General features: G+C 50.4%; 1 protein-coding gene across 2 annotated transcripts; it reads right to left on the bottom strand.

Annotated features, from left to right (window-relative positions):
- Nucleotides 1-705: 705 nt before the first annotated feature.
- LOC141731728 (uncharacterized) lies at nucleotides 706-7092 on the bottom strand. Of its 2 annotated transcripts, none has more exons than XM_074558214.1 (4): nucleotides 7014-7092; nucleotides 3823-4088; nucleotides 1949-2223; nucleotides 706-909 (listed from the first exon to the last, which is right to left on the bottom strand). In XM_074558214.1, exons 1-4 carry the CDS (start codon nucleotides 7019-7021, stop codon nucleotides 721-723), a joined length of 738 nt encoding a protein of 245 aa, XP_074414315.1. In that variant the 5' UTR covers nucleotides 7022-7092; the 3' UTR covers nucleotides 706-720. The 2 variants fall into 2 exon arrangements, with proteins under 2 accessions (XP_074414315.1, XP_074414316.1); XM_074558215.1 differs by lacking the exon at nucleotides 706-909 and adding an exon at nucleotides 1606-1735 and having other exon boundaries at nucleotides 1873-2223.
- Between the last annotated feature and the right edge of the window lie 7122 nt (nucleotides 7093-14214).

The raw sequence follows: 14214 nt of genomic DNA, 5'->3' as shown, positions 1-14214 counted from the left end.
TCATCATCATCATCATCACAACCCAAGTGTCCATTTTGGACATTTTTTGACCCAAATTTCCTCATCTTCTTCACCTTCATCATCATCATTTTCATCTTCATCATCTTCATGAAGGCCCAAAGCTCCATTTTGGGATTTTTTTGACCCAAAATTCCTCCTCATCTTCATCATCATCATCATCATCATCATCATTATGGAGCCCATCTTCATCTTCATCATCTTCATCTTCATCTTCATGGAGGACCAAGTGTCCATTTTGGGATTTTTTTGACCCAAAATTCTTCCTCATTTTCATCATCATCATCATCATCATCATCTTCATCTTCATCATCATCTTCATCATCTTCATCATCTCCTCCATCATCTTCCTCCCCCACCCTCCTCCTCCTCAGCCCCTCCCTTTAATCTTCATCCCCTCCTCCTCCTCCATCATCATCATCATCACCGGGGCCTTCATCGCCTCCACCTCCACCATCATCTTCATCGCCTCCACCTTCATCATTGGAGCCTTCATCGCCACCACCATCATCATCCTCGGGGCCTTCACCATTGGGGGCCTTCATCACCTCCACCATCATCATCATCGGGGCCTTCATCGCCATTTTTGGGTTCTTCCTCATCCTTGGGGCCTTCATCGCCTCCACCATCATCATCATCATCATCTTCATCTCCTCCATCATCTTCCTCCCCCACCCTCCTCTTCCTCCTCAGCCCCTCCCTTTAATCTTCATCCCCTCCTCCTCCTCCATCATCATCATCACCGGGGCCTTCATCACCACCGCCATCATCATCTTCATTGCCTCCACCTTCATCATTGGAGCCTTCATCACCTCCACCATCATCATCATCATCGGGGCCTTCATCGCCATTTTTGGGTTCTTCCTCATCCTCGGGGCCTTCATCACCTCCACCATCATCATCATCATCATCATCTCCTCCATCATCTTCCTCCCCACCCTCCTCTTCCTCCTCAGCTCCTCCCTTTAATCTTCATCCCCTCCTCCATCATCATCATCATCATCACCGGGTCCTTCATCACCTCCACCACCATCATCATCATCACCTCCACCATCATCATTGGGGCCTTCATCGCCTCCACCACCATCATCATCCTCGGGGCCTTCATCGCCATTTTTGGGTTCTTCCTCCTCATCCTCGGGGCCTTCACCATTGGGGGCCTTCATCACCTCCGCCATCATCTTCATCTTCATCTCCTCCATCATCTTCCTCCCCCACCCTCCTCCTCCTCCTCAGCCCCTCCCTTTAATCTTCATCCCCTCCTCCTCCATCATCATCATCACCATTGGGGCCTTCATCACCTCCACCATCATCTTCATCATCATCACCTCCACCATCATCCTCGGGGCCTTCACCATTGGGGGCCTTCATCACCTCCACCATCATCATCTTCATCATCATCGGAGCCTTCATCACCTCCACCACCATCATCATCATCATCACCATTGGGGGCCTTCATCACCTCCACCATCATCATCATCTTCATCTCCTCCATCATCTTCCTCCCCACCCTCCTCCTCCTCAGCCCCTCCCTTTAATCTTCATCCCCTTCTCCTCCATCATCATCATCACCACCATTGGGGCCTTCATCACCTCCACCACCACCATCATCATCTTCATCACCACCACCATCATCATCATCCTCGGGGCCTTCATCGCCATTTTTGGGTTCTTCCTCCTCATCCTCGGGGCCTTCACCATTGGGGGCCTTCATCACCTCCACCATCATCTTCCTCCCCACCCTCCTCCTCCTCCTCAGCCCCTCCCTTTAATCTTCATCCCCTCCTCCTCCATCATCATCATCATCATCACCATTGGGGCCTTCATCACCTCCTCCTCCATCATCATCATCACCTCCACCATCATCATCTTCATCACCTCCACCATCATCATCATCGTCGGGGCCTTCATCGCCATTTTTGGGTTCTTCCTCCTCATCCTCGGGGCCTTCATCGCCGTTTCCGGCCTCTCCCTCCTCATCCTCGCCCTCTCTTTCACCGTTTTTGGCCGTTTTTTCCTCATTTTCGGCCTCTCCCTCCTCCTCCTCCTCCTCGGGGCCTTCCTCCCCGGCTCCGGCTCCTTCCTCCTCCTCCTCACGCGGTGTCCACTCGGGCTCCGGCCGCGGCTCCGGCCACGGCTCCGTCCGGCAGCACGGACAGTCCGAGCGGTGAGCGGGGGCGGAGTCGCGATGGGGGTCGAAAAAATCTGCGAGAAACGGGGAAAACGGGCAAAAACGGGCACGGAGTGACCACTGAGTGACCGCTGAGTGACCACTGACCATGGAGTGACCAATGAGTGACCACTGCCCTTATATTGCCCTTATACTGCCCATTGAGTGACCACTGAGTGACCACTGAGTGATCAATGAGTGACCACTGACCGAGTGACCACTGAGTGACCACTGAGTGACCAATGAGTGATAATGGAGTGATCACTGAGTGACCAATGAGTGACCATTGAGTGACTACCAGAATGATCAATGAGTGACCAATGAATGAACAATGAGTGACCAATGAGTGACCACTGACCGAGTGACCACTGAGTGATCACTGAGTGACCACGGAGTGACCAATGAGTGACCGCTGAGTGACCGCTGAGTGACCAATGAGTGACCACTGAGTGACCATTGAGTGACCAGTGCGTGACCAATGAGTGACCACTGAGTGAGCAATGAGTGAGCAATGAGTGACCACTGAGTGACCACTGAGTGACCACTGACCGAGTGACCACTGAGTGACCGCTGAGGGACCAATGAGTAACCACTGACCACTGAGTGGCCATGGAGTGACCATGGAGTGACCAATGACTGAACAATGACTGAACAATGAGTGACCACTGAGTGACCACTGGGTGACCGCTGAGTGACCAATGAGTGACCACTGAGTGAGCACTGAGTGACCACTGAGTGACCACTGAGTGACCGCTGAGTGACCACTGAGTGACCATGGAGTGACCTCTGAGGGACCAATGAGTGACCAATGAGTGACCACTGCCCTTATATTGCCCTTATATTGCCCTTATACTGCCCATTGAGTGACCACTGAGTGACCACTGAGTGACCGCTGAGTGACCATTGAGTGATCACTGAGTGACCAATGAGTGACCGCTGAGTGACCGCTGAGTGACCACCAGAATGATCAATGGAGTGACCACTGAGTGACCACTGGAGTGACCACCAGAGTGACCACCAGAGTGACCAATAGAGTGACCCCATGGCCAAACATCAGAGCGGTCACTCACTGAAATTTGGGTCATAAAAACCTGGAGAAAATGGAAAAAAAATCCCAAAAAAACCCCAAAATGACCACTGGAGTGACCACCGGAGTGACCACCGGAGTGACCACTGGTCACTCATCCCACAGCTGGACATCAGAGTGGTCACTCAATGAAGTTTGGTCCTAAAAATTGGAAAAATGGAAAAAAAATCCCAAAAAATCCCCAAAATGACCACTGGAGTGACCACCAGAGTGACCACCGGAGTGACCACCACCCTCAGCTGGACACCACAGTGGTCACTCACTGAAATTTGGGTCATAAAAACCTGGAGAAAATGAGGAAAATCCCCCAAAAATCCCCAAAATGACCACTGGAGTGACCACCGGAGTGACCAATGGAGTGACCACTGGTCACTCATCCCACAGCTGGACATCAGAGTGGTCACTCACTTAAATTTGGGTCATAAAAATTGGGAAAAACGGGAAAAAAAATCAAAAAAAAACCCCAAAATGACCACTGGAGTGACCACCGGAGTGACCACCAGAGTGATCACCACCGGAGTGACCACAGCAGCGGTCACTCGCTCACCGAAGGGCCCCGGCGGGGGCGGCCCCTCCAGCCCCTCGAGCACGGCCAGCAGCGTCCGGCACGTCCACTCGCCTTTGGCCGCGGCCAGAGCGCGGAGTCGCCGTGTCCATCCCCCGCTGTCCGGCCGGCCGAGCGCGGCCGCCTCGGGCTCGGACACGGCTCCGGCCGCCCGCAGCCCGGCCAGCAGCGCCGCGCCGGACACTCGGGCCAGGCGGCGATCCAGGCTCCGGCCACCGCCACGGACAAGGTCCAGTGCCGACATGGGGCTGCAGTGGACACGGAGTGGACATGGAGTGGACAATGGAGTGGGGAGTGGACACAGAGTGGACAATGAGAGTGGGGAGTGGACACGGAGTGGACACGGAGTGGACAATGGAGTGGACACAGAGTGGACACGGAGTGGACAATGGAGTGGGGAGTGGACACAGAGTGGACAGTGGAGTGGACACAGAGTGGACACGGAGTGGACAATGGGGTGGACACAGAGTGGGGAGTGGACACAGTGGACACTGGGAGTGGACACAAAGTGGACAATGGGGTGGACACTGAGAGTGGGGAGTGGACACTGGAGTGGACACAGAGTGGACAATGGAGTGGACACAGAGCGGACACTGAGAGTGGCGAGTGGACACAGAGTGGACACAGAGTGGACAATGGAGTGGGGAGTGGACACTGGGGGTGGACAGGGGGAGTGGACAGTGGGAATGGGGAGTGGACACTGGGGTGGACATGGAGTGGACACTGGACACAATGGGATCCCCATAGCCCCCCCATATCCCCCATAGAGCCCCCCCATATCCCCCCATAGCCCCCCCATATCCCCCATAGAGCCCCCCCATATCCCCCCATAGCCCCCCCATATCCCCATAGAGCCCCCCCATAGCCCCCCATAGCCCCCCCATATCCCCATAGAGCCCCCCCATATCCCCCCATAGCCCCCCCATATCCCCATAGAGCCCCCCCATATCCCCATAGAGCCCCCCCATATCCCCCCATAGCCCCCCCATATCCCCATAGAGCCCCCCCATATCCCCCCATAGCCCCCCCATATCCCCCCATAGCCCCCCCATATCCCCCATAGCCCCCCCATATCCCCATAGAGCCCCCCCATATCCCCATAGCCCCCCCATATCCCCCATAGCCCCCCCATATCCCCCATAGAGCCCCCCCATATCCCCATAGCCCCCCCATATCCCCCATATCCCCCCATAGCCCCCATAGAGCCCCCCCCATATCCCCCCATAGCCCCCCCATATCCCCATAGCCCCCCCATATCCCCCATAGCCCCCCATATCCCCATAGAGCCCCCCCATATCCCCATAGAGCCCCCCCATATCCCCCCATATCCCCCCATATCCCCCATAGCCCCCCCATATCCCCCCATATCCCCCCCATATCCCCCATAGCCCCCCCATATCCCCATAGCCCCCCCATATCCCCCCATAGAGCCCCCCCATATCCCCCATAGAGCCCCCCCATATCCCCATAGAGCCCCCCCATATCCCCCCATAGCCCCCCCATATCCCCATAGAGCCCCCCCATATCCCCATAGAGCCCCCCCATATCCCCCCATAGCCCCCCCATATCCCCATAGAGCCCCCCCATATCCCCCATAGCCCCCCTATATCCCCATAGAGCCCCCCCATATCCCCCATAGAGCCCCCCCATATCCCCCATAGCCCCCCCATATCCCCATAGCCCCCCCATATCCCCCCACAGCCCCCCCATATCCCCCATAGCCCCCCCATATCCCACATAGCCCCCCCATATCCCCATAGAGCCCCCATATCCCCATAGAGCCCCCCCATATCCCCCATAGCCCCCCCATATCCCCATAGAGCCCCCCCATATCCCCCCATAGAGCCCCCCCATATCCCCCATAGAGCCCCCCCATATCCCCCCATATCCCCCCCATATCCCCCATAGCCCCCCCATATCCCCCATAGAGCCCCCCCATATCCCCCCATAGCCCCCCCATATCCCCCATAGAGCCCCCCCATATCCCCCATAGAGCCCCCCCATATCCCCATAGAGCCCCCCCATATCCCCCCATAGAGCCCCCCCCATATCCCCATAGCCCCCCCATATCCCCCATAGCCCCCCCATATCCCCATAGCCCCCCCATATCCCCATAGAGCCCCCCCATATCCCCATAGCCCCCCCATATCCCCATAGAGCCCCCCCATATCCCCATAGCCCCCCCATATCCCCATAGAGCCCCCCCATATCCCCATAGCCCCCCCATATCCCCCATAGCCCCCCCATATCCCCATAGCCCCCCCATATCCCCCATAGCCCCCCCATATCCCCAGAGCCCCCCATATCCCCCATATCCCCCCCATATCCCCATAGCCCCCCCATATCCCCCATAGCCCCCCCATATCCCCATAGCCCCCCCATATCCCCCATAGAGCCCCCCCATATCCCCATAGAGCCCCCCCATATCCCCATAGCCCCCCCATATCCCCCATAGCCCCCCCATATCCCCATAGCCCCCCCATATCCCCATAGAGCCCCCCCATATCCCCCATATCCCCCCCATATCCCCATAGCCCCCCCATATCCCCCATAGCCCCCCCATATCCCCATAGCCCCCCCATATCCCCATAGAGCCCCCCCATATCCCCCCCATAGCCCCCCCATATCCCCATAGAGCCCCCCCATATCCCCCATAGCCCCCCCCATATCCCCCATAGCCCCCCCATATCCCCCATAGCCCCCCCATATCCCCATAGCCCCCCCATATCCCCATAGCCCCCCCATATCCCCCCATAGAGCCCCCCCATATCCCCCCATAGCCCCCCCATATCCCCCATAGCCCCCCCATATCCCCCATAGCCCCCCCATATCCACCATAGCCCCCCCATATCCCCCCATAGCCCCCCCCATATCCCCATAGAGCCCCCCCATATCCCCCCATAGCCCCCCCATATCCCCATAGCCCCCCCATAGCCCCCCATAGCCCCCCCATATCCCCCATAGCCCCCCCATATCCCCCCCCATAGCCCCCCCACATCCCCATAGAGCCCCCCCATATCCCCATAGAGCCCCCCCATATCCCCCCATAGAGCCCCCCCATATCCCCATAGAGCCCCCCCATATCCCCCATAGCCCCCCCATAGCCCCCATAGCCCCCCCATATCCCCCATAGCCCCATAGAGCCCCCATAGCCCCCCCCACCCTCCCCGTACCTGCGCATGCGCCTCCACACGCGCCCGTTGCTATTTATAGCCCCGACCTTTACGGGGCCGCACAGGCCACGCCCACTCCTCTGACGTCACACGCGCGTGGGCGGGGCCGCATGTACGGGATCCGGTAGTGGACAAGGGGGGGGCGTTTCTATCGGGGTTCGGGCGGGTTTCTGTCGGGTTCTAAAGGGGTTTGGGGGTTCTGTAGGGTTCTATAGGGGTTTGGGGGGGTTCTAAAGGGGTTTTAGGGGTTCTATAGGGCCCTATAGGGGTTTGTGGGTGTTTATGGGGTTCTATAGGGTTCTATGGGGTTTGGGGGGATTTATGGAGTTCTATAGGGGTTTATGGGGGTTCTATAGGGGTTCTATAGGAGTTTTAGGGGTTCTATAGGGGATTATGGGGGTTCTATAGGGGTTCTATTGGGTTTGGGGGGGGTTTAGGGGTTCTTTAGGGGTTCTATACAGGTTCTATAAGGGTTTGGGGGGTTCTATAGGGGGGTTTGGGGTTTTAGGGGTTCTGTAGGGGTTCTATAGGAATTCTAGAGGGTCCTAGAGGGGTTTATGGGGGTTCTATGGGGGATTTTTGAGGTTCTATGGGGTTCTATAGGGGTTTATGGGGGTCCTATAGGAGGTTTTGGGGGTTCTATGGGGTTCTATAAAGCTTTGGGGGGGCTCTATAGGGCCCCATAGGGGTTTGTGGGTGTTTATGGGGTTCTATCATGGCTCTATAGGGGTTTGGGGGGGATTTATGGGGTTCTATAGGGGATTTTTAGGGGTTCTATGTGGGTTTATGGGGGTTCTATAGGGGGTTTTAGGGATTTTAGGGGTTCTAGAGAGTTCTATAGGGGTTTTAGGGGTTTATGGGGGTTCTACGGGGGGTTTTAGGGGTTCTTTAGGGGTTCTATAGGGTTTTTTGGGGGTTCTATAGGGGTTTTGGGGGTGCAATAGGAGATTTTGGGGGTTCTATGGGGTTCTATACAGGTTCTATAGGGGTTTATGGGTGTTCTATAGGGGGTTTTAGGGGTCCTATAGGGGTTTATGGGGGTTCTGTAGGGTCCTAGAGGGATTTATGGGGGTTCTATAGGGGGTTTTGGGGGTTCTATGGGGTTCTATAGGGTTCTAGAGGGGTTTGGGGGGACTTATGGGGTTCTATAGGGGATTTATGGGGTTCTATAGGGGGGTTTGGGGGCGATTTTTGGGATTTTTGGAGTTGTTTTGGGGATTTTTGGGGAGTGATTTTTTTGGGGTGAGAGTTTAGGATTTTTTGGCAATTTTCAGGGAGATTTTTGGGCATTTTTAGGGGGATTTTTGAGAGAAATTTTGGGGATTTTTTGGGGCAATTTTTGGGGACTTTGGGGGGATTTTGGGGTAATTTTTGAGGATTTGGGGGGTGATTTTGGAGCCGATTTTGGAGGAATTTTTGGAGCAATTTTTAAGGATTTGGGGGGTGATTTTTACGACCATTTTTGGGCCATTTTGGGGGATTTTGATATCATTTCTGAGGGTGATTTTTGGAGTGATTTGCGTGGGAATTTTAGGGCGATATTTTGGGGATTTTTTTGGTGATTTTTAGGGGAATTTTGGAGCCATTTTTTGGGGCAATTTTTGGGGACTTTGGGGGGATTTTGGGGCAATTTTTGAGGATTTGGGGGGTGATTTTGGAGCCGATTTTGGAGGAATTTTTGAGGCAATTTTTGAGGATTTGGGGGGTGATTTTTAAGACCATTTTTGGGCCATTTTGGGGGATTTTCATCTCATTTTTGGGGGTGATTTTTGGAGTGATTTCGTGGGAATTTTAGGGCGATATTTTGGGGATTTTTTTGGTGATTTTTAGGGGAATTTTGGAGCCATTTTTTGGGGCAATTTTTGGGGACTTTGGGGGGATTTTGGTGCGATTTTTGAGGATTTGGGGGGTGATTTTTAAGACCATTTTTGGGCCTTTTTGGGGGATTTTGATCTCATTTTTGAGGGTGATTTTTGGAGTGATTTGCGTGGGAATTTTAGGGCGATTTTTTGGTGATTTTTAGGGGAATTTTTGGAGCCATTTTTTGGGCAATTTTTGTGGACTTTGGGGGGATTTTGGGGCAATTTTTGAGGATTTGGGGGGTGATTTTTAAGACCATTTTTGGGCCATTTTGGGGGATTTTGATCTCATTTTTGGGGGTGATTTTTGGAGCGATTTTGTGGGAATTTAGGGTGATTTTTTTGGGAATTTTTTGGTATTTTTAGGGGAATTTTGGAGCCATTTTTTGGGGCAATTTTTGGTGACTTTGGGGGGATTTTGGGGCAATTTTTGAGGATTTGGGGGGGGTGATTTTGGAGCCGATTTTGGAGGAATTTTTGAGGCAATTTTTGAGGATTTGGGGGGTGATTTTTAAGACCATTTTTGGGCCATTTTGGGGGATTTTGATCTCATTTTTGAGGGTGATTTTTGGAGTGATTTTGTGGGAATTTTAGGGTGATTTTTTGGGAATTTTTTGGTATTTTTAGGGGAACTTTGGAGCCATTTTTTGGGGCAATTTTTGGGGACTTTGGGGGGATTTTTGGGGCAATTTTTGAGGATTTGGGGGGTGATTTTGGAGCTGATTTTGGAGGAATTTTTGGAGCAATTTTTAAGGATTTGGGGGGTGATTTTTAAGACCATTTTTGGGCCATTTTGATCTCATTTTTGAGGGTGATTTTTGGAGTGATTTGCGTGGGAATTTTAGGGCGATATTTTGGGGATTTTTTTTGTGATTTTTAGGGGAATTTTGGAGCCATTTTTTGGGGCAATTTTTGGATTTTTAGGGCAATTTTTGGTATTTTTTGGGGCATTTTTTCACTAATTTTGGGTTGGTTTTTGGGGTGATTTTGAGGATTTTTACAGCGACTTTTGAGGTGATTTTGGGCATTTTTCCAACCATTTTTAGGCCATTTTTACAACAACATCTCCAACCTTTATTACAACTTTACAACACCAACCCCAAACCCATAAAAAACCCCCAAAACCCCAAAAATTCCCCCCAAAAAAATAAAACTGCAAACTCCCTTCACCTCGCTGTCGGAGCTGACGACGCCGCGGAGCCGCGACCAATCCGGGGGAGGCAGCGCCGATTTTGGGGGCGATTTTGGGGCAATTTCGGGGTTTCTTCTTCTGGATCTCGCTGGGGAGGGAAAAGAAAAGTTAAAAATTGTGAATTTGACGGAAATTTGGTGAAATTTGGGGGTTTTTTGGGGTTTTTACGGGTAAAATGTTGGAGGCGTCGAGGGCGGCGAGTTCGGCTTTTTCCTCGCGGCGGCGGCCGAGGCGGCGGCAGCGGGCCAGGGAGGGGGCGCCTGGAAAAGGCCAAAATTCACCCAAAATCCACCCAAAATCCACCAATTCTGACAAATTCCAAGAAATCCATAAAATTCCCCCAAAAATTCCCTGAAATTCCCGCAAAATTCCGTCAAAAAAACCCCAAAATTCCCCTTCAAAATCCCAAAATTCCCCTTCAAAATCCAAAATTTCACTCAAAAATCCTGAAATTTTTCCCAAAACCTCCCCATAAATAGCCCGAAAAATCTCAAAATTCCCCCCAAAATGGACCCAAAAATCTTTCTCAAAAATTCCGAATTTCTAAAAATCTGCCTCAAAATCCACCCAAAAATCCACAAATTCTGACAAATTCCAAGAAATCCATAAAATTCCCCCAAAATTCCCTGAAATCCCCGCAAAATTCCGTCAAAAAAAACCCAAAATTCCCCTTCAAAATCCCAAATTTACGCTCAAAAATCCAAATTTTTTCCCAAAATCCTCCCCACAAAATTCCATAATTCTGCCCATAAACAGCCTGAAAAATCTCAAAATTCCCCCCAAAATGGACCCAAAAAGCTTTCTCAAAATCCCTAAATTCCAAAAATCTGCCTCAAAATCCACCCCAAATCCACCAATTCTGACAAATTCAAGAAATCCATAAAATTCCCCCAAAATTCCCCGAAATCCCCGCAAAATTCCGTCCAAAAACCCCCAAAATTCCACTTCAAAATCCCAAAATTCCCCTTCAAAATCCCAAAATTCCGCTCAAAAATCCTGAAATTTTTTCCCAAAACCCTCCCCCATAAATAGCCTGAAAAACCTCAAAATTCCCCCCCAAAATGGACCCAAAAATCTTTCTCAAAATTCCAAAAATCTGCCTCAAAATCCCAAAAGCCACAATTCCGACAAATTCCAAGAAATCGTAAAATTCCCCCAAAGTTCCCTGAAATCCCCACAAAATTCCATCAAAAAAAACCCCAAAATTCCCCTTCAAAATCCCAAAACTCCACTCAAAAATCCCGAAATTTTTTCCCAAATTCCTCCCCATAAACAGCATGAAAAATCTCAAAATTCCCCCCAAAATGGACCCAAAAATCTTTCTCAAAATCCCTAAATTCCAAAAATCTCCTTAAAATCCCAAAATGCCACCCAAAATGGGGCCAAAATCCTCAAATTCCAAGAAATCCATAAAATTCCCCCAAAATTCCCCGAAATCCCCCCAAAATTCCGTCCAAAAACCCCCCAAAAAACCCACCAAAATTCCCCTTCAAAATCCCAAAATTCACTCAAAAATCCCCAAATTTTTCCCAAAACCCTCCCCATAAACAGCATGAAAATCTCAAAATTCCCCCCAAAATGGACCCAAAAATCTTTCTCAAAATTGCGGCAAATTCCAAGAAATCCATAAAATTTCCCCAAAATTCCCTGAAATCCCCAAAAAATTCCATCCAAAAACCCCCAAAATTCCCCTTCAAAATCCCAAAATTCCCCTTCAAAATCCCAAAATTCCACTCAAAAATCCTGAAATTTTATCCCAAAACCCTCCCCATAAATAGCCTGAAAAATCTCAAAATTCCCCCCAAAAAAATCCCAAAAATATTCCTCAAAATTCCAAATTTCCAAAATCTGCTCCCCCAAAATTCCATCCAAAAACCCCCAAAATTCCACCAAAATTCCCCTTCAAAATCCCGAAATTCCACCCCAAAATTTCACCAAATTTGCCTTTAATAGTTCAAAATTCCATGAAAATCCAAAAATTCCATCCAAAATCTCATAAATGGACCCAAAACCCCTAAAATGGACCAAAATCCCCCCAAAATTCCCCTGAAATCCCCCCAAAATTCCGTCCAAAAACCCCCAAAATTCCCCTTCAAAATCCCAAATCTCCACTCAAAAATCCTGAATTTTTTCCCAAAATCCTCCCCACAAAATTCCATAATTCTGCCCATAAATAGCCTGAAAAATCTCAAAATTCCCCCCAAAATGGACCCAAAAATCTTTCTCAAAATCCCAAAATCCACCCAAAATCCTCCAATTCTGACAAATTCCAAGAAATCCATAAAATTCCCGCCAAAATTCCCCGAAATCCCCGCAAAATTCCCATCCAAAAACCCCCAAAATTCTCCTTCAAAATCCCAATAATCCTGAATTTTTTCCCAAAGTCCTCCCCACAAAATTCCATAATTCTCCCCATAAACAGCCCTGAAAAATCTCAAAATTCCCCCCAAAATGGACCCAAAAATCTTTCTCAAAATTCCAAATTTCCAAAAATCTGCCTCAAAATCCACCCAAAATCCTCAAATTCCGGCTAATTCCAAGAAATCCGTAAAATTCCCACAAAATTCCCCGAAATCCCCACAAAATTCTATCCAAAAAACCCCAAAATTCCCCTTCAAAATCCCAAAATTTCACTCAAAAATCCTGAATTTTTTCCCAAAATCCTCCCCATAAATAGCCTGAAAAATCTCAAAATTCCCCCCAAAATGGACCCAAAAATCTTTCTCTAAATTCCAAATTTCCAAAAATCTCCTTAAAATCCCAAAATACCGCCCAAAATGGGGCCAAAATCCTCCAATTCTGACAAATTCCAAGAAATCCATAAAATCCCCACAAAATTCCCTGAAATCCCCACAAAATTCCGTCCAAAAACCCCCAAAATTCCACTCCAAAATCCCAAATTTTCCCAATTTTTCCCCCAAATTTCTCCCTAAAATTCCCAAATTTTCCCAAAATTCCATTTTTCTTAAATCCCCCAAAGTTTCCAAATAAATTTCAAATTTTTCCCATTTTTTTCCAAAATTCCCTCACAATTCCCCAAGTCCCCTCACGTACCATCGAGTTCCGCTCCGCGCCGAGCCCCCAAATCCCCCCTAAAAACCCCCTAAAACCCCTCAAACCCACCCAAAACCTCCTGAAATCCACCCAAAACCCCCCAAAATCCCACAAAAATTCCCAAAAATCCCCAAAATTCCCCGAATTTCACCCCAAATTCGCAGCCCCCAGGTCGCGCAGGGCGCCCCTGAGCGCCTCCGGGACCTGGCGGCGGAGTTCCTCAAATCCCCTCAAATCTCCCCAAAAATTCACCCAAAATTCCACCAAAATAGCCTCAAAATCCCAAAATTCCTATTTTCCCCAAAATTCCCCAAAGTTTCCTCAAAAAATTGTAAATTTTTGCCATTTTTTTCCAAAATTCCCTCACAATTCCCCAAGTCCCCTCACGTACCATCGAGTTCCGCTCCGCGCCGAGCCCCCAAATCCCCTCAAAATCCTCTCAAACCCACCCAAAATCCTCTCAAACCCACCCAAAACCCCCTGAAATCCACCCCAAAACCCCCCAAAATCCCACAAAAATTCCCAAAAATCCCAAAATTCCCCGAATTTCACCCCAAATTCGCGGTACCTCGCAACCCCAGGTCGCGCAGGGCGCCCCTGAGCGCCTCCGGGACCTGGCGGCGGAGTTCCTCAAATCCCCTCAAATCTCCCCAAAAATTCACCCAAAATTCCACCAAAATAGCCTCAAAATCCCAAAATTCCCCCCTAAAATTCTAATTTTTCCCTAAAATTCCCCAAAAAATTCCAAATTTTTCCCATTTTTTTCCAAAATTCCCTCACAATTCCCCAACTCCCCTCACGTACCATCGAGTTCCGCTCCGCGCCGAGCCCCCAAATCTCCCCTAAAACCCCTCAAAATCCTCTCAGACCCACCCAAAACCCCCCAAAATCCCACAAAAATCCTCAAAAAATCCCCAAAATTCCCGAATTTCACCCCAAATTCGCGGTACCTCGCAGCCCCAGGTCGCGCAGGGCGCCCCTGAGCGCCTCCAGGACCTCGCGGCGGCTGCGGCACTTCCGGAAGAGCTGTTTGTAATTGGGGCGCCCCCCAGCGGCTCGGAGGTATCGCTTCAACCGCGCCACTTCCGGTGGGTCC

Source organism: Zonotrichia albicollis, chromosome 24 (assembly GCF_047830755.1).
Source record: "Zonotrichia albicollis isolate bZonAlb1 chromosome 24, bZonAlb1.hap1, whole genome shotgun sequence".
Lineage (NCBI taxonomy): Eukaryota > Metazoa > Chordata > Aves > Passeriformes > Passerellidae > Zonotrichia > Zonotrichia albicollis.
The sequence above is the reverse complement of the archived record's forward strand: the minus strand, read 5'-3'. Positions and strand labels throughout refer to the sequence as shown.